We start from the raw sequence: 21,134 nt of genomic DNA, 5'->3' as shown, positions 1-21,134 counted from the left end.
ACGGAGCTTCCGGACAAAATCGTTATTATGAGGCTCAGAAAGACATTGGCAAAATTGTAGATTACTTTTTCATTACTTAACGCAGTTTCCTGACAGAAAAGTGGGGAACCAGTTGCCTCAATCTTCATTCCGCCTTCCTTATCAAACATTTTGGTAGTCGAACATATTCGCGCCATTTTAAAACGGAACATTCTAAATCATTTTACCCAGATCTCTGGTTGTAGTGAGTCGGTCGGAGTGGCTGAGCGGGTCTAGGCGCTACAGTCTGGAACCGCGCGACCGCTTCGGTCACAGGTTCAAATCCTGCCTCAGGCATGGATGTGTGTGATGTCCTTAGGTTAGTTTTTCAGTAGTTCTTAGTTCTAGGGGACTGATGACCTTAGAAATTAAGTCCCATAGTGCTCAGAGCCATTTGAACCATTCTGGTTGTAATGACGCCTTTATGCTCTGCATCTCCTGTTACTCCCTCTGTCTATGTGTGTCTCTCTCCAACTGTCTCCGTTTTCTCCCACTGATACTCTTTCTTGTCGGTCTCCCCCGCTGTCACTGTCTCAATCCCCTTCTCTCGCTCTTCCTTACCCTGCGTCCTTCTCTGCCACCTTCACAGCCACATTGTCTTTGCCCCTTTTTTTCTATCCCATTCCCACTATCTCTTTCTTTCTCGCATACAGCCTGCTGTCTTTCTCTTCAACCGCAGTTGTTTCCTTTGCACACTTGGCGATGGTTTGCTCGAAGTTTTGAACACCAGACTAACTCGTCGTTGCAGGGGATGAGCCAAGGTGGGCAAATTTTTTCGTGGTACAGTTCGCCGGTCTGCGGAGGGTCCAGATACGCAAAGCCTATGTAGATCTCGACTCATCTCCCTTTTTCATTTCCACTGTATCCTCTCTTTTACTTCCACTGCTTGTTCGACCTCTCTTTCCCTTTTCTGCCACTGGCTCTCATTGATCATCAGTATCTCCTCTCTTTTGTCTCATACTGCTACTTTCTCCATTCATATGTTTTTCTCTTTTATCGCCACTTTCTCTCTACCACTATCCTCTCCCCCCGGCATTGTCTCCACCCTCTTCCACCGTCACTTTCTCGCGATCACTCTCTTCCAGCACAAAAAAGCGCGAATAGCTTTGCATGCCAAAGTTTTTGGTAAGGAAGGCGGAAAGAGGATCGAGGCAGCTGGTTCAGACTTTTCTGTCAGGGTGGAGCACATTCGTCTTTTTTGTGCTCCGACGCGAGTATTTTTCAGCTGGTTCCCTTTTTTTCCCTGTTGCAGCGCAGTGTATTACTCACATCAAACGGATTTAGTAGATCAGAAATTCTGACAGTTTATTTATGTACTTCGACACATTTAGATACTGTGAAACATACAAATAAGTACGCATCATATAAAGGTAACACAAAGCCGTCTGCCTCCCAAAGCAAGTTGACTTTACACTACTTTATATTTTTAAGCTAAACCTTTAGTACGCCAAAAAATGCAGTGTTTGATTTGCGATTACAAATAATTTCATATGACTAAATAATTGTATAGTAACGTGCTTCCGCTGCGAGGTGGCACCATGAATAATGTCCAGGCCACAACAGCGGGTACAAGTGTGAAGGGGCCATTATACAGCGACAACGCGTCGTAAAGTTTTATTACTGAAAAATGGCGACAAAAGCATACTTTGGTGGACTCAGAACCATTGCGATGAGCCCAGAACCCTTCCCATGTGTTCATTAAGCTACATTTATGCCTCAGGCCGATAATTATGTGCATATTTTACGTGCGTAATTGCGGTAAATCTGAACCTCTGGCTGCCGGTAACGGACGTTAATATCAAAAAGAGTTTCAAGGTTCATCTAGGACATCACCTTAAGAACAAATGGCGAAAATGTCGACGATTTTCCCTAAATAGAAATTATAGAAGTAGCCATCCCCACAATTGGTATTTTTGGTACTAAAAATCATGTTTTCGGGTATATCTTTATAACGGTTAAAGATTTTCGAAAACGAAGAAATGGCATTTGTAGGTAAATGTCTAAAGAATGTACTGTTGCAAGATGAGCAACTTTCTATGGTTAATTATTTAGCTAATTGCGGCCCAACTACAAAAATGTCTAAAAACTGTTTTTTGCAGTTTGCTGCGTAAGTACGGTTACTTTTGAATCTCTGGATCTCGCAACTTACAACGATATACATAAAAAGTTTGAAGTTTCCATAGAACATCATCTTAAGAACATAATGTAAAAAGTCGACCATTTACCATGAACAGAAATTATAGAAATTACCATCCACCGGGTGGCACACTTGATACAAAAAAAGTCATAATTTTGCGGGGTTTTCCTCGGAAATGCTCAAGAATAAATGGTGCTTTCATAAGCCATCTAAGGCCCACCCTAGATCACACCTAACGGAAAAGAACCAACAGATTTGCTCAATTATCCTGGGCTGGAGGACCTTGTAATGCTAAAATTTTGACCCTGTCTCTAGGATAGCTACAGTACGTCCGTTCTTCGGCTGGATATAGAAATGTTCGCTAGGCCATGGGCTATCCAAAACGATTCACTCATTATCTCTTTGATGAATAGAACCCGAGATATGACTCCTTGAAAAATAGCTTTTTTGCGCGCAGCTTTGGGAACAATTGGTGCCTTTTACTATCGTGCAAGAATCGATTCGTGCAAGTATCAAATTGTAAAATGTCTGTCATAGTTTAATCAAACAGTGAAAAGCATTTTCATAGCTGTTTCTTTGCTGGCATAAATTTAATGAGCCGCGTAATTTCGTTTAATGAGCATAAAATGTTGCTGTGAAAAGAATACAACGTCACTGAGTATGAATGTATTTTCCTTTAGAATAAAGGAAGCGCGTATTTTACCTCTTTTTAATCGATTTATGTACTAATGACACTGAAATCCTCGAGTCTACTGGCAACTAGTACCATCTATGGGAGGTCGTGGAAGTAAATATTGACCGTTGAACATAGCTAGGATGCCGCTGCGGTTCACTATTCTGCCGCCAGGGGCGTGCTCTTTCTTGTCGTGCTCTGCCATCTGGCGTAGGTTGGTTGAACTGCTACATCCCTTCCGCAATCCTGCAGTAACGGAATTAGAAGGCGAAAGAAATGCAGGAAAACATTAAGGGAGAATAAAGGGCAATCTTTAAACGAAACAAGTTGTGTTTCCCGTCTGAATTTCCTTTCCTAAATCTATTGACGTAATTCGTCTGGTGGCACTGAGCGGTAGGACTTGCGGACTTCTACATTGAAGTACTGTAGTAAATTGTCGGGCGTCGAAAGATACAAAAGGAAGTACTTTTTTATCGAATGAAATGCAGTATCCACGAGATCGTAAAGTTGTCTCAAGGAACAACATTCTTTAATATTCGCTTCTCAGGTTGTTGGATTTCTACCACAGTGTACACCAAGCGTAGGTTGAGATGACAAAATGACTATTGCGGTAACCGTACTTGTAGTCTCCAATAAATGTAAAGGGGATACTGTCTGGTTTTAGTTCCCACCACCAAGATTGAATAAATTTTGTTCCCAGTGTCCATGAAGGATTTGTATTTATCAATACGTGTAAATGACTATTCACTAAGATCTTGTGTGTCTTTGTAAAGAGATAATATTTCTCATTGCTTGTTATCTTTCCCCATTACATACTGCAGAAGCTTGTAAAGTCGTGGAAATAAATTATTGTATGATATGTGGCGAAATCATGGAAAGAATTTAGGGAAGTTTCGTTGCCTGTCACTATCTCACAGCACATACTGCTCGTAACATATCGTACAGACGGGTAGTTGCATCTCTACGTGGATGCTGTTTGAGAGAGAGTCAATTTTTCTAGACTCCTATGTTCAATTACATAGTGTCTATTAAACGTTTTATCTTATATTCAAGAAAACCTTATTGAAAGGTGTATATTCCGAGTTCAGAAATAGTTTACTGATACAGAGAATAGGCGTAGATAACGACAAATTTGTAAATGTACGTAACACACTGTACCATTCATGTATACATGTTATTGAAAACGAACCACAAAGTTGACAGTGCCTCTCCTATGCTAGCACATACTGCAAGTACCTGGTGTAATGTAACTAGTCCGCTTGCTAGATAAGACAGTAAATAAAGGAAAACAGAAGGAAAATACTCGAGGACACACTCAGTCTTCAGTTGTAGGTCTGTGTGAATGAAATGTGCTCCATGAAAGAGAAAGTAGAAATATTACTCATCAATGGAGAGTGTAAGTTAGCAGAACTGTAAATGCAGTAACAGATGGCGGTAGTATTGCGTGCACAGCGTATAAAATGGCATGCACCTGCTTTGCTCTTTTCCTAAACGACAGTACTCTCTGTCTGTTTTTTGTGCATTTTTTCAGGTGTTCCTGCGTTTCCACCATGTTCGTTTTCTTACCGTAGCGTTTCTGTAGTTCCTTTTAGCGTCACGAGCGTTGACGCATTTTGTTACCGCCTAACTCATTGCCGAAGGAGATCGGGCCATCTGGTGGTCCGTCATCTGCTCTGCTGGTTGCCCAGACTCGTAATGAGCCTATTTGTCAGACTGCCGCAACGCTTCATATATCCGTGTGGAAGACTTTTTTTTATTCGGTCCCTAATCATGAGGATCCCTGTTTCTTCGTGCAAGACCCTGGTTGGGTAGTCTCGCTTTAGATGTAGGGTGAGTCACAGACCTCTCCCTTGCACCCCTTGTAGCCGACGTATGTGGATATCGGCTGCGTTCCCAAACACTACAGACGCGTGTTCTAGCACTGATCGGGTCAGTGCCAGACCAGCGTAATTCCGCAGTGAGGAGGAAGCGTCGATTGTAGGTTGAGGAGGGGATGTAGTGCCTTCAAACGACCATTTGCTTTCCCCCAGACCTCACGGATGTGCAGCATCCAGGTAAGGTGCCTGTCAAGCGTTACGCCTACTGTACTAGCCGTGCAAGACCAAATGATGAGGCCTCCCATGATTCGCAACGGCTGAATGTCCATCGGCACTATACGTTTCGTTATTGCGACGGCGTGGCTTTTAATACCATTAAATTTCAGCCGCAATTTCGTTGGAAAGGGCATGCATAGGTGGAGCTCTGTGCTTGTACCTATATTCGGAAAAAATTTCGCAGACATTATTCACATATGCCACTAAATGCAGCTACAAAATTATCTCGCGGTACCACTCATTGGCCGAGCGGTTCTAGGCGCTTCAGTCTGGAACCGCGCGACCGCTACGGTCGCAGGTTCGAATCCTGCCTCGGGCACGGATGTGTGTGATGTCCTTAGGTTAGTTAGGTTTAAGTAGTTGTAAGTTCTAGGGTACTGATGACCTCAGATGTTAAGTCCCATAGTGTTGAGAGCCATTTGAACCATTTAAACCACACATTCTTCAGGAGATATGACGTCATAAACACTGAGATGCGTGAATAACAACCGCGTCATACATGGAGTTTTAATACATTTATTCTTTACTATCAAGACACTCGTACGGTTGAGTCAACGGAAATAAATCCGTGACACTTGGCAGCTTTTTTGAGAGCGTTCAACTGCGAAGCGCAAACGGCTGTCGTTGCCTTACAGACGCCTACAAAATCGCGTTGTAGGCACGTGAAGCACCTGTAGTACATATTTGCACTTTAAACATGTTTCTCTGTACGACCGTTTCATGATTTCAAAGGTGTTTTCACGAATACATTGATATGACAGTCTGTCGATATCACACAACACACAATAGCATACTGAATAACGCGGAAATGCCTTGTTTGTACGTTAGTAATAAATGAAACACAGGTGCAGCCGTTATTTCATTGGGGTGTGTCTTAGGAAAGTTTAACATGGAATGGTGTACAAAGAGATTAACTGAACATGCGAGTACCAGTTTTACGATATCACTGAACTTTTCTACATTGTATGATTTTGCTGATTTTAGAAGATGCTGATGTGTTGTCTCCGTGTTTGCAAGTTGAATTTGATTTTATATATATAAAAAAGTCTTCCTTTAGCGAGACACAATGTACTTTCTTTTTCCTTATTTTCTACGCACAGCCGGCCGCAGTGGTCGAGCTGTTCTAGGCGCTTCAATCCGGAACCACGCGGTTGCTACGGTCGCGGGATCGAATCCTGCCTCGGGCGTGGATGTGTGTGATGTCCTTAGGTTAGTTAGGTTTAAGTAGTTCTAAGTCTAGGGGAATGATGACCTCAGATGTTAAGTCGCATAGTGCTTTTAGCCATTTGAACCATTTTTACGCAAATATTTGACGTCAGTAGGTCTAGTTCTGTTTCTGAAGATTAGATGCACACGTTGGCATGCTTTTATGCATTTTGTGGCTAGACGGGACGTTATCTTTTCTTTGTACTATGCGTCATTGAGGTCGTATTGTGTGTTCCAATTACGTACACAATTTTTCTCACCGTTTTCGACTTCATCTCCTCATTGAGAGATGTTGTGATACATAAGACCTCTCGATCGGTATGACGACGTAAATTTATCTATATTTCGAGTTGTATTTGATAACTTCAGATACCGGATGAGAGTGTAGTGGATTAAGTTGTGAAAGACGTTGTGCATAATTTAAACTCGCAAAACACACCAACAATACACAGCATGACGGAAAAAGAGCCACAGTGGAAAGCCATAAAACGCATAAAAGTTGGCAGACTTGTACAATGCAACTACAATATTAACTCAGCAAATGCCACGAGGTCACCGGCTTCAAAGCAGTATTAATGCCTGATCCCGTGGTTCTGGCTTGGCGGTGAAACACCCGTCACTTTGCGTGCGGCACTCAACGTGCTCAAGCAGTTTCAGAAACAAAACGAGACTCAGTGAAGATTACGTAACTGTGGCTAAATATGAAGTAAAAAGGAAGAATAATAGCTTTTGTAAAGTGCTGAGTATTATAAAAACTAGATTCTTTTACAGGTTGGGAATATTTTCCTTATTAATACACCGTCTCCTTTCCTATCTTTCATTTTCATGTTTTAGTACACCGAATTTCAAGCTAAAGCTCCATTGTGAAGGATTAGTTTAACGTTTCTTTGGGCACTAAGGCGTACTTCTGATTTTGTTTTTCACCTAGACGTCAATGGATGACACAGTTGTACGCCAAAAAGCATCTCAGCCGATGTAAGCAAAACTGATAGTTGTTAAAGGTCAAGTTTATTTCGGCACTTTTTTTTAAATTGTTACGTTTACACTTACAATTCAAATAATGTGCTTACGGCTATTTTACAGTCTTCAAATAAAGCACTTTAATTTCTGATTTACATTCAGTAAAAAAGATGAACACATGACTCAAAGTAAAATCGTTCAAAGCAGTTTCAGCAAAAATAATTTTTACCTTACACCCTGTGCTGCACGTAATTTGGCATGTTTGACACAAATTACTTGTCACACTTTGCTACTTTTGTTGATAAGTACCTTGTGAAGCAAAATATTCATGTTTTGTTTGGTTCATAAAAACTAATCGAGTGAGATTAAATGGCCTTGCACAGAGAGGCGACATGATGGGTGAGAATGGTGTCGCATAGTGGATGAGTGCAAGACGGGGCTAAGGGAGACGGTGGAACTTACAAAGAGGGGAGGGTGTACTTCGGTATGTGTAAGGGAGAAGGAAATGAACATTATTCATTTTTGCGCGACTATTGTATTGAGCGGAAGTCATTATTTAATACAGAAAATAGTCTTTTATGTTCACCGCCTGTTTGTTCATTCAGCAAGTAAGTGGACTTTAAAACCTGTTGCCTATGCGTTTTTGGTTTCTACATTATTTTACGATCTGTGCTTCGGGATGACACTTGGCGGAATGTGAGCTCTTTATCGATATCTGATATTTTCTGTTCCCTGTCATAAAGGTGAGTTGACATTGCGGATTTGTGATGTACGTCCACGCATTTAGCGGACGTTTGTTGATTGTATTGTATGCCAGCCGATCTGCCTGTCCCGCCTACCTAAAAACAGTAACTGTCTCGGTATATGACTGTTAACACTCAGTCGTTTGTCAGCAAAATTGAAGTGTAAGGCAGGGAGTGCTTTGTTTTGTTGTTTGTGTAGTAGTTCATCGTAATGCAGTATCTTATGGGTTGGTTAGAAATTTGATTGGCATCTCTTCAAATGAATGAAATACTAAAATGGCAAAAGTTTTTTGTGTCTCTTGCTAGCAAGTATGATGTTCCATTTCTACTTGTCTCTTTTTTATGTTATGGAGTTTGTAAATTGTGGATGGCTGATATCCATTCTTTGTGGCTTTTTGTTGGATTTAGTTAATTTCATGGTTCTTATCCTCTAGTGTAATTGAAATGATCGCGACCCTAGCATGCATTCGTATGCAGCTAGCTGCTGTGTTATTGGATGGAAGACGCTGTTGTCGACAGTTACGTCTGTTGGTGTTTTCATTTTATAAGTTTTGTAACTGTATCTGTCAGTTTTTTATGGAAACCGCTCGGCATATAAAATTTACATTTTTGTCTGTATCATACTCAACAGTGGAATTGTTACTTGGTAGGAACTAGCTGAAGAGGTTACACAATTGTTTTGTTTCATCTGTGTTTCCTTTAAGTGATCATTACAAATGTCATCTAACAGACAGACTAAACCTCGTAGTTAGACAACCTGCACTTAATAAAATTTGCTGTTAAAATTGAAAGTAATTTTGATTCATCGCAAGTCTTATGAGAAACTCAACTTCTTCAATTTTTGTAGCAGGAAATTGTTAGGAATTCATTAGTGTTTGTTTATGATGTCTAGTGATAGCTTTATTGAAGCATTAGCGTTACAATATCAGAATATACTAATGAAAAATATATATGTGTACACCATCAGATGCTGTATAGCGTATAATGAAGTGTGATATAAGTTTCGGCCTGTAGGAACCGTATCCTGGTATTGGTCATAAATTCTTTATGTCATCTTGGTTTCTGATGTACTAGGAGTAGTTAGCTTAATACTGAGGTAAACATAAAACGTAAGCGTTTATATAATTTTAAGGCAAATGTCTTTAATATATCAAAAAATAAGAGAGTGTAAGGAAATTTTGTCCAGTACCAGAAGATGATATAGCGAATTTTTATGCAGTGCTAGAATGCAATGTACATGGACTGAAATGAAAAGTACATTTCAATAAAATTTGCACAACAGCTGATGGTCTGCATAATCACGTTTGTATTAAACCTATTACACCTGTAGGACACCATCCTGCTAAAATATTACGATTTAAAAAGGTCTAGGTACATTTGGCACGTGCACGCCGTGTCTGTGTGAGTTGTTTCAGTATCATTTATTGCTATATCTAAGGGTGTATGTTTTGGTAGATTGTCATGTTAATCAGTTTCTTATTGAGCTTTTCCGAGAATGGGCAACAGATATAACGAGTCTAATGCGGATGCCTTCTTTATGCAATTTGTGTTGCACTCTCATATACGTACTTCTAATCATGCATTGGGTTTCTTGAATTGTGAACTGCTTTACCTCATTAATAATCCTGTTTATTCATTCTTCATTGTTTCTTTTATCTGTCTGGCAGCTCGGGAGGTAACGCCATTCTGGCCCTAGCGGTTGCAGTTGGCACTCATGTGTGTATGAAGTGTGCTTGCTTGTGCGTATGAATGTTGTGCGTTTGCCATTGCTGATGAAGGCTGTGGCCATTAAAATTGTTACACCACGTAGATGACGTGCTACAGATGCGAAATTTAACCGACAGGAATAAGATACTGAGATCTGCAAATGATTAGCTTTTCAGAGAATTCGCACAAGGTTCGCGCCGGTGGCAACACCTACAACGTGCTGACATGAGGAAAGTTTCCAACCGATTTCTCATACACAAACAGCAGTTGACCGGCGTTGCCTGGTGAAACGTTCATGTGATGCCTCGTGTAACGAGGAGAAATGCGTACCATCACGTTTCCGACTTTGATAAACGTCGGATTGTAGCCTATCGCGATTGCGGTTTATCGTATCGCGACATTGCTGCTGGCGTTGGTCGAGATCCAATGACGGTTAGCAGAATATGGAATCGGTGGGTTCAGGAGGGTAATACGGAACGCCGTGCTGGATCCCTACGGCCTTGTATCACTAGCAGTCGAGATGACAGGCATCTTATCCGTATGGCTCTAACGGATCGTGCAGCCACGTCTCGATCCCCGAGTCAACAGATGGGGACGTTTGCAAGACAACAGCCGTCTGCACGAACAGTTCGACGACGTTTGCAGCAGCATGGACTATCAGCTCGGAGACCATGGCTGGGATTACCCTTGACACTGCATCACAGACAGGAGCGCCTGCGATGGTGTACTCAACGACGAACCTGGGTGCATGAATGGCAAAACGTCATTTTTTCGGATGAATCCAGGTTCTATTTACAGCATCATGATGGTCGCATTCGTGTTTGGCGACATCGCGGTGAACGCACATTGGAAGCGTGTATTCGTCATCGCCCTACTGGCGTATCACCCGCCATGATGGTATGGGGTGCCATTGGTCACACGTCTCGGTCACCTCATGCTCGCTTTGACGGCACTTTGAACAGTGGACGTTACATTTCAGATGTGTTACGACCCGTGGCTCTACCCTTCATTCGATCCCTGCAAAACCCTACATTTCAGCAGAATAATGCACGACCGCATGTTGCTGGTCCTGTACGGGCCTTTCTGGATACAGAAAATGTTCGACTGCTGCCCCGGCCAGCACATTCTCCAGATCTCTCACCAACTGAAAACTTCTGGTCAATGGTGGCCGAGCAACTGGCTCGTCACAATACGCCAGTCACTACTCCTGATGAACTGTGGTACCGTGTTGAAGCTGCATGGGCCGCTGTACCTATACACGCCATCCAAGCTCTGTTTGACTCAATGCCCAGGCGTATGACGGTCGTTATTACGGCCAGAGGTGGTTGTTTTGGGTACTGATTTCTCAGGATCTATGAACCCAAATTGCGTGAAAATGTAATCACATGTCAGTTCTGGTATGATATATTTGTCCAGTGAACACCCGCTTATCATCTGCATTTCTTGTTGGTGTAGCAATTTTAATAGCCAGTAGTGTAATTTTTCTAGTGTTAGTATTGGTTTTGACAAATAAATCTTTTGCGTCTGTGTTTTGTGTATATTCACGGACAATCTTTATAACCTAGAGTTTACAATCACAACAACCTGTTGACGGTACGTCTGTTAATAACGCAGATTTCTTGCACTTAGCCGACCGCGGTGGTCGAGCGGTTCTAGGCGCTTCAGTCTGGAACCGCGCGACTGTTACGGTCGCAGGCTCGACTCCTGCCTCGGGCATGGATGTGTGTGGTGTCCTTAGGTTAGTTAGGTTTAAGTAGTTCTAAGTTATAGGGGACTGATGACCTCAGATGTTAAGTCCCATAGTGCTCAGAGACATTTGAATCATCTTACAGTTACAAGGACTTCTCTTAGGTATCAGTTTAGATGTGATTGTATTTGGTCGTCTGTGCGTGTTGCGGAGAGCTCTGTCAGTCTGTCTCAGAGGGTGATTGCTCGTGGTGTGCCACCAGGAGGCGGACATCGCGATCGCGTCGATGACGATCACGTCGGAGCGGGAGCGCGTGATCGACTTCAGCAAGCCGTTCATGTCGCTGGGCATCAGCATCATGATCAAGAAGCCGGTGAAGCAGAAGCCGGGCGTGTTCAGCTTCCTGAACCCGCTCAGCAAGGAGATCTGGGTGTGCGTCATCTTCTCGTACGTGGGCGTCAGCATCGTGCTCTTCATCGTGTCGCGCTTCTCGCCCTACGAGTGGCGCCTGCTGCCGCCCGGGGGCAGCGCCGCGGCCGCCGCCACCGCCACCGCCGTCGGCGTCGGCGTCTTCGACGACGCCGTCTCCGCCGGGGTGGGCGTCGGCGTGACGGGCGTCGGCCGCTGCGGCGTCCTCGCCAACGACTTCAGCATCCTCAACAGCCTGTGGTTCGCGCTCGGGGCCTTCATGCAGCAGGGCTGCGACATCTCCCCCAGGTCAACACACACACACACACACGCACACGCACACAAACACACGATACAGAGTACTGCCACATTTCTTACAAGGGAACCACCCCATCGCACCCCCCTCAGATGTAGTTATAAGTTGACACAGTGGATAGGCCTTGAAAAACTGAACACAAATCAATCGAGAAAACAGGAAGAAGTTGTGTGGAACTATGAAAAAAAAAAAGCAAAGTATGCTAACTGAGTAGTCCATGCGCATGATAGGCAACATCTAGTGGAATGTGGGCTGCGGCGCGCTGTGGTCCCGTGGTTAGCGTGAGCAGCTACGGAACATAGAGGTCCTTAGTTCAAATCCTCCCTCGAGTGAAAACTTAAATTTTTTTATTTTTACTTTATGTGACTCTTCTTATGTTTTCATCACTTTTCTGGGAGTGATTATCACATCCACAAGAAAACCTAAATCGGTCAAGATAGAAGAGTCTTTTTACCCATTCGCCAAGTGTACAAGTTTTTTTTATGTTCTCATTTTGTTCGATTTTGTTTGTTGCATTTGTTCGGTGCGGATGTTCCTTGACACCCGTTCTAGTTCAGTGCTGAGCCGTTAACTCAGTTTTTTTTTTTTATTACAGAGGGCAGCTAACCCTCTGACCGTACACGCTGAGCTACCGTGCCAGCAAAGTTAGATGGGTCGACAACATATTCCTGTCATGTGACGCACATGCCGTCACCAGTGTCGTATAGAATATATCAGACGTGTTTTCCTGTGGAGGAATCGGTTGACCTATGAGCTTGCGATCAAATGTTTTCTGTTTCCATTGGAGAGGCACGTCCTTTCGTCTACTAATTGCATGGTTTTGCGGTGCGGTCACAAAACACAGACACTAAACTTATTACAGTGAACAGAGACGTCAATGAACGAACGGACATATCATAACTTTGCGAAAATAAAGAAAGTAAACTTTTCACTCTAGGGGAGACTTGAACCCAGGACCCACGCTAACCACTGGACCACGGCAGTCCTCAGCTCATATTGTCCTTGATTTTGCCTATCTTGCGCATGGACTACTCAGTTTGTATATTTTGCTTATTTTTTTCATAGTTCCACACAACTTCTTCCTGTTTTCTCGATTGATCTGTGTTCAGTATGTCAAGGCCTAACCACTGTGCCAACTTATAACTCAATCTGAGCGGGGTGCGATGGGGAGGTTCCCTTGTTAGTCGTAGCCGGGCGCTGTGTTGCCGGTGTTGAATTTGCAATATTGATAACCAAATACCTTAGATACTGTTAATGATATGGATCTGCAGTTAATACTTAACATTATCTACAATGTCATTATTATCTCATCTACAATAACAGGTATCCATATTAACAAACAATGTTTATGTTGTTTCATTAAACCACAACATTTTGTTATTTAACTATTAAAAATAATCCGAGTTAAAATTATATTTAGGACCATAGATGCATGGCTGTACTACTTTTGGGAAGGAACCTGTGGATATTTCATAGCAGTAGGTTAGGTAGCTTCTGACAACACAGAACATCTGTAGTGAAACAAATGAAAAACTGGAAAAGCCATTTAAAATTTTCACGCGAAATGTATTTTCTGAACTATTTCATATGCTATTTACGGATATGGATTTGCAGTTAATACTTTGCATTAACTGAAATGTCATTGTCTTCTGATCTACAATAATCAGGACCATAGGTGCATGGCTGTGCTACTTTTGGGAGGAACCTGTGGACATTTCATAGTAGTAGGTTACGTAGCTTCTGACAACACAGAGCATCTGTAGTGAAACAAATGAAGAACTAGAAAAGGCATTTAAAATTTCCACACGAAATTTACTTTCTTAACTGTTTCATATACTATTTAAAGATATCGATTTGCAGTTAATACTTTACATTGTCTGTAATGTCTTTTTTTTCTGAGCTACAATAATCAGGACCATAAGTGCATGGCTGTGCTACTTTTGGGGAGGCACCTGTGGACATTTCATAGTAGCAGGCTAGGTAGCTTCTGACAACACAGAACATTGTAGTGAAACAAATGAAAAACTGGAAAAGGTATTTAAAATTTTCACACGAAATTTATTTTCTTAACTGTTTCATATGCTATTTAAAAACACCATTATCCATAGTTTGTGTCATTTTTATCACCACTGTTTTCAAAGAACCACTTTCTTCCCCTTCTACTTCACTCCAAAATTTTTTTTCGCAATCCTTAGCTTTTATTTCTCTTGCCGCATTTACATCGCCAAGTCTTTTCACTGTATGCTTCCCCAAATCTAATACTTTCTCGTTCACTAGTATCACTATTAAATGTAATCACACAACATAGGCATTTAATTGTAGTGTCTTAGCCCAACTAAAGAAATGTGGAGCTGGCATACAATCTAGTTCCTTGCTGATACATCTTCAGATAGCGTTACTACACCACTACCCAAAGAAACCACACTCTTTAACTTAGAACGGAACAAAAAATTCCCAACTATATTGTTGGCCTTCATATAATTTTCTTCAGTGAACTTCTTTCTTTTTTGAAGCACTGGGAAGGGGGGGGGGGGGGGCGCTTTCACTGCACTTGTTTCTAATAGTTACTACTCGTAGTTTCTTCACGTCAATACGATAAAAGTCCCACATTATCTGCTTGCTGAGATAACCAAAACCAGTAACCAAGTTGATTCCATCGGATCCGTTGTGTACAGCGACTGTCGTAAATTTCAAAAGAGCAAAAGGGGCGGGGGTTCAGCAATCAGTCGCAAATCCAATCTGTATTTTTATTGCAGATCTAGGTTTCGGCTATTGAATACCTGTCTTCAGTGCATTTGAATCGAGTCAGTAGCTAAAATCCAGATCTACAATAAAAATAAGCGTCAATTTGCTAAAATGGTTGCTGAAACTCCTTTTCCATTTTTTCAAAAATACAAAGTCGGAACTTCTTTACAGAGCATAGCGCAGTAACATAGCGCAAGCTATTCGCTAAAATAAAAAAAAACTTCTTAGGTAACAGTTTTGAAAACATGGTCGAAGACGTTTATCAGTGTCATCCATAAGAAGGCATTTGATCAATGCAGATGTGTAACAAAAGGATGATAAAACAACAAAAGTTGTCTACTCCCAATGAACTATATATATTTTGATTATGAAGAGAACATTAGATTTTAAGGTTCCCGTTACCCTGTCGTTTATCGTAGACGCCTTCATACAGCAGGGCTGTCTGATTATGACCTGCCGTACTATAAAATAAAGGATCCTCTCCAAAGGACCGTAAGGCGCACTTTCTCTGGTGTTTCGGCAGATATTTACAATTCCGTTCTTTCGGTGCATAGCTGGAGTCAGACCAAATAATGTCTGAATAAAATACATATATATATATATATATATATATATATATATATATATATATATGGCGAGGATGCCCAATGTTCTCTTCAGCGCGGATGTACATAAGTCTCGAACTCTTCGGGAATCGGCAAAGTGCCGCGAGTAACGAGAATGCGCAAGGGCACTACATCAGTAGTGTGTGGATAAGTTAAGATTTAGGTCTTACGAGAGCCTGCTATCATAGTTCATGCAGTTGGGACGAGGTCTGTGTCCGGATGACTTAATGGTCAGAACATCTGCCTAGTAAGACTGGGTTTCGAATCCCGTTCCGGCACAAATTTTCGGCTTTCCCTATTGGTTTAAATGAATGCCCACTCGCAGCCAAGGTCTGTAATTCCGTTGTGTCTGAAGATTTGCACACGTATAAGACCTTGTGGAATAACAGAGCTTAAGAACATTTAATCTTATTAAAAATAACTAATAATAATAATAACAGCAGTGACAATTGCAAAACGTATTTATGGTGTACACAAAGGGAGATATTATGACATATAGAATTGTCAGAAAGCAAAATACTGATCCTATCGACCTAAGGATATCCGAAAAAAATCTAGTGGAAAAGATTATTTTGTGACTTGTGGGAATGCGTAAAAGCAGAAACGTTACTGTTGTTTTTGGACATCTCTCATTAGGTATATTTTTTGCCTAGAAATGTTTCTGGGTTCTCTTATATATTAGTCCAACGTCTTCCTACTGTTGCTGTGACGGACAAAAAGGAAAAGAAAGTTTACGGGTTAACGTCCCATCGACATCGAACTTATATGGCTCACAATTTCCAATTTTTCTAAAGACAGGGAAACAAATCGGCTGTGTCTTTCTTTAGGCAGAATCCTGGCATTTGCCTGGAGCGATTCTGGGAAATCACTGAAAGTCTAATTCGAAATGTCCGGACGCCCATTTGAACCGTCGTGCTCCCGAATGCGAGTCCGGCGTGCTAATATACACAGATATTAGTTTGTTTCTTTGGGAACGAGTATTTGTGCTGTGTTGTTCACACCAGCAGTCCGAAGTTGTGTCCGCATATTCCTTGAGTAGTGGCTGGACATGCCCCTGTTTCCAGGCGACTACCAAGCGTTCCCAGTCAAGGACAGGTTGATGATTCGTGTTTATTGTGGCCAGTAGTAGATCAGTATCAGTTTGATTATTTGCACAGCAATGTCACAGTGTCCATTAGGCGCTGATCTGAGCCGCTTAACAGATTTTATGACGGAGTTACCAAGAATGCCAACGGCCTGGCCACAGTGGTAACACCGGTTCACGTCAGATCACCGAAGTTAAGCACTTGGAAGGGTGACCATCCGGTCTGTCGAGTTCTGTTGGCAAGGGGGATGCACTCAGCTCTTATGATGCAAACTGAGGAGCTAGTTGATCGAGAAGTAGCGGCTCCGGTCACGTAAAGTGACATACGGCCGGGAGAGCGGTGTGCTGACCACATACCCCTCCACATCCGCATCCTGTGACGCCTTTGGGCTGAGGATGACACGGCCTCCGGTCGGTACCGTTTCCCCTTCATGGTCTGTTCGGACGGAGTTTGTTTGTTGCCAAGAACGTGCATGAAGAAAGAACTGTATGAATTATAATACGTTGGGTTCACGAATTAATGAAAACGCCTTCCTTTTGTTTATGACACGATGTGTAACTGCTGCCTCACTAGCATTCTCTACGCTGTTTCGTACGAAGGGCCTTTTGTACGGTTACGTTTTACAGTGGTTACTGATGAAATTCTATTGAGCGAACAGGTATTTGCCTAGAACGTTATCCTGCTCCCTGTGCCTTGAATGGCTGGATTTCTTCTAAGTTTCTGTCTACGGTGCTAAATTTCTTCCAGATAGAGTCTCGGTCGGGCACACAGTTTTAATCTGCCAGGAAGTTTCATATCAGCGCACACTCCGCTGCAGAGTGAAAATCTCATTCTGGAAACATCCCCTAGGCTGTGGCTAAGCCATGTCTCCACTATATCCTTTCTTCCAGGAGTGCTAGTTCTGCAAGGTTCGCAGGAGAGCTTCTGTAAAGTTTGGAAGGTAGGAGACGAGGTACTGGCAGAAGTAAAGCTGTGGGTACCGGGCGTGAGTCGTGCTTCGGTAGCTCAGATGGTAGAGCACTTGCCCGCCAAAGGCAAAGGTCCCGAGTTGGAGTCTCGGTCGGGCACACAGTTTTAATCTGCCAGGAAGTTTCTTCCAGGTAGATTGATGCCTGTTGCTTAACTTTTCTGCGTACGTTTGCTGTGTGTTGATTCATCATCCATAAAATGCATGCCCAAACAGTGCGGTTACGAACAGCCCTCCATTTTCGATAACCAGTCATCAACTATGGCGCAATCAATAGTGGACACTTTGCAGATACGAGGGACAATTGATCGTTATGCAGCAGGCAGTTTACAAGCATGCATTAGTCTTTCAAGACCCGTACGGCCTCGAATGCTCATGTCACATCATCGGTTCCTTGCTTCGAAAGACTCATATTAGGTTCTACAGCCGTCTGCAAAATTTGGTCTTTAATTGATTAGTAGACCCAACAGAGATCTGACGGGAAATTTACTAGTTAAAGTAATGCGTTTATCCTTCTGATATTCCTATGATTTTACAGCGTGCTGAATGACGCACTATCTGGTATTTGTTCTATCGCAAATGGTAGATCGCTTCGATAGCACAGAAAGTACTTGCGATTTGTGTATTGTCTTCAAAGTATCTGAATGAAATGAAATGCAATCAGTGACAAAAAAATTAGGTTTTTGTGAGACATACCAAAATTCATTTACAATGTGTCATTCGTAGGCCAATTCCATTTGTATTAAACAATAGGTGGTCTGCAGATTCCGTGAAAAAAGTGGAGTAACTACTGTTTCTGCTGCTCTGTAGCTAACTTTCGTTACATCAGTCTAAGACTTCCTGTTTCGTGGTGCTTTTTGACAACAGCGATTGTATCGAAACTGTCAGAATAGCTTCACTTCGTAACTATAACATCTGCAGTGCTACTGCTCTTTATGCTTATTGTTGAAGCCATATCAATCAGTTCTCCATTACATTACTTAACATCATTTTAGAACTAAGCTTGTTTACGAATATATAAAAATTTCGAATGAAAATATTTACAGTAAATGATACTGTGAATTAACCTTGTAACAAATTTGGTCCACGTGGGCACTGGTTGTGCTTCACGTTATTCAATAGAGAACTAATCAAGCACTTCCACATTTGGCGAAGCTTGCTACTGCTGACTGCGCCACAAACCTAATGGTAGATGGGTGTTCATTTATCCTCTGTAACAACAGCAAATCTCAGTTCTACAGTATCTCTTTATGTTTATGTAATAGTCATATCAGGGAGTATCTGATCACGAAGATTCGTGTTCCGAAAGCAAAAAAGTTCTTTTTCACATAACCAAATACATAAAAAGAAAGCATTGAATGTCTCACTGCTTTCACACTTAACACATCCGAAGCTCAACCTCCTCGTATCTAGCACATTGCTGTGGTACTACTACTACTGTGATGGTAATGCAGTTCTGTCCTTCCCTGCTTACTGGTCGTCACACGCATGGTTCATTTTGGACAAATTATTAGTTTGTTATAACAAAGTCAGTTGACGTAGATTATACTCTTAATGTTGATTAGCTCATGCCTTCCACGAGTTCGCTATGCAGTCACCTAAAGGACCATTGCTAAGGATTTATGGCAAAGCAAATGGAGAATAGAAATGACTTCTTCACCTAAGATTAGTACTGTGCCCACAGTATTCAGGAGGCAACAACGAACTGCTTCAAGAAAATATCAAGGAATAATATTTCTTTTATGTCACCGAAGACAGAATTACGTGCAGCGATTTCACTAAAAAGGCGGGAATACCCACCTACTAATTTGTAAGAACCATCTAGGACATCGATAATAGGAGCAATAGCATTTAAACCTCAAGCGGTGGTAAACAAAGATTTATACTTCGCCTCCTGCTCCATTTCCTCCATTGTTTCCAGTTTCTAAAGAGATGCTCCTACAGGGAAATGTGTCTTTGGTTTTCCAATAGCACCAAAATTACTCATAAATCATATCCGTCAAATGCAGTTACTATGAACTTCCAACAATTATTACTCCACCCTTTTGTCAGTAAAACACGATTTATACAACATAAGGGAGTGGATGTGGTGTCACATACGCGTATCTCTGCAGAAGTCAATGCCTCTACACTGAATGAACATGCGTACGTGCAATGAGTTTTGTAGAACCCACTAGTTAAGTAAAAATTCATCTTGATCGTAACACTCACTGGTACTCACGATATGTCTCTCCTACGAGTTACAGAATATTCGCAGTTATTCTGTAGGAGAAAGGCAGTCTGGATTGCATGGAACCCCATTTTGTTCTTCGCACAGGAACGAACATGTCCTGAAGTAGATAACAGTGTAAAAGAAGAGTTATTGCACTTCAGTATATATTTCCATTGGCCGATTGGGCAAATGATCCTGAATGAATTCATGTCAGTTACGTACGGCACGGTTGACAGCAGATGTTTCAAGTGTTTATGCAGTTTCAGTTAGTTTCTTTGCATTGATACCGTATTTCCTCGACACAGTCAAAGTAGTACTCGTATCATAGCTCTCCTGTTCCTATCAGCATGAACAAATTTTCTTGTGTTATAGTGTTTATCAGGCAGTGTTTCCGCAGGATGGTAGTGGACCGCGATGCCACACAACATATACCGGCTGGTTATAACAAAACTGTCGGTATTCCGAGTGCTGCAGTGTGGGCCGTATAAATCATAGGACACTGAAATATCATAGGTACGTCCATTAACCGCTGCGCTCTTAGAGTATGCTGAAACAATTAATAGTTCCACTGATTGCCACCAGGTGATAATATGGCGCTGGAAGCAGCCAGCATGTAAAATTTTGCCTGTTTTGACGTCAGTACGCTGTTTGTCACTCGGCGACGCATGTTGATTTCTTTGATGAATTGACTTCTAGTGTAAAGGGTTAATAAGGTTGACGTTCTCAGTACGAAACGCAACGGCTGTTGAGAAGAAATACCGCGCACTGCTGGGAAAGTTATTTTATCAGAATGGCAGCAATAGAGCGCTGCTTGCGGGAACATTGCCGAAAGCAACAGCTGCGAAGAGGCCGCATGTCAGTAAATGAGCTAAAGAATGTGATCAATAAAAATCAAGAAACAGATGAATTACGTGGTGTAGCATGGAGAGGGAGGTGGTCCATTTCCAAGGCAGTTATTGTTGAAGTTGCTTTAGCTATACCCGATCGTGCTCCATATGCCTCAGATTCTGCATCCAGAGCTCGAGCTGTGTTACGGGAATGTCTCGATCCTGGTCAACAGTTCAAAAGGGTTTTCGGTGCATTTCACCTTTTTTTTCTTTTCTTTTTTTTTGTACGCATGAAAATTGATGATCTGTGGCAGTGGAATATTGTTTGGATGGAATTAACGAATTTCACTCCGCATGGTACCGTGAATACACAGAACAGTCCCACATGGGGTTCTACTCCGCCACATGTTGTGCAGGAACAACCACTGCACTCGGTTTATGTGATTGTGTGGTGCGCTTTCACACGCTCCTTCGTTCTCGGTCTGTTTTCCTTCGAGGAGGTGACACCTCGCGAGCCTGTTAGGCGTACGGTGACATCAGCACACTATGAGGACCTGTTTTAGCAACAAGTGAATACACCTTTGAAAGAAAGCAGCTGTGTCCACACCATTCTTTCCATGCAAGATGAAAGACACACATGTTGCTTTCTAAGTGAAATATTTGCTCCGAGAACCTTCGGTAATGACCGTATCATCTCTAGGCAATTTTAAGGTGTGTGGCTTTCCAGATTCGCCGACCTAAACTC

General features: G+C 42.1%; 1 protein-coding gene across 1 annotated transcript in view; it reads left to right on the top strand.

The window, feature by feature from the left end:
* LOC124613042 (glutamate receptor 1-like) overlaps nt 1–21,134 on the top strand; it is a 1,340,173-nt gene that overhangs the window by 1,154,937 nt on the left and 164,102 nt on the right. The window contains exon 13 of the mRNA XM_047141610.1: nt 11,487–11,941. Within this exon, the coding sequence (XP_046997566.1) occupies nt 11,487–11,941 (455 nt within the window). The remainder of the gene's footprint in view (nt 1–11,486; nt 11,942–21,134) is intronic.

Source organism: Schistocerca americana, chromosome 4 (assembly GCF_021461395.2).
Source record: "Schistocerca americana isolate TAMUIC-IGC-003095 chromosome 4, iqSchAmer2.1, whole genome shotgun sequence".
Classification (NCBI taxonomy): domain Eukaryota; kingdom Metazoa; phylum Arthropoda; class Insecta; order Orthoptera; family Acrididae; genus Schistocerca; species Schistocerca americana.
Note: the sequence above shows the minus strand (reverse complement) of the source record. Positions and strands in the feature narration are given on the sequence as shown.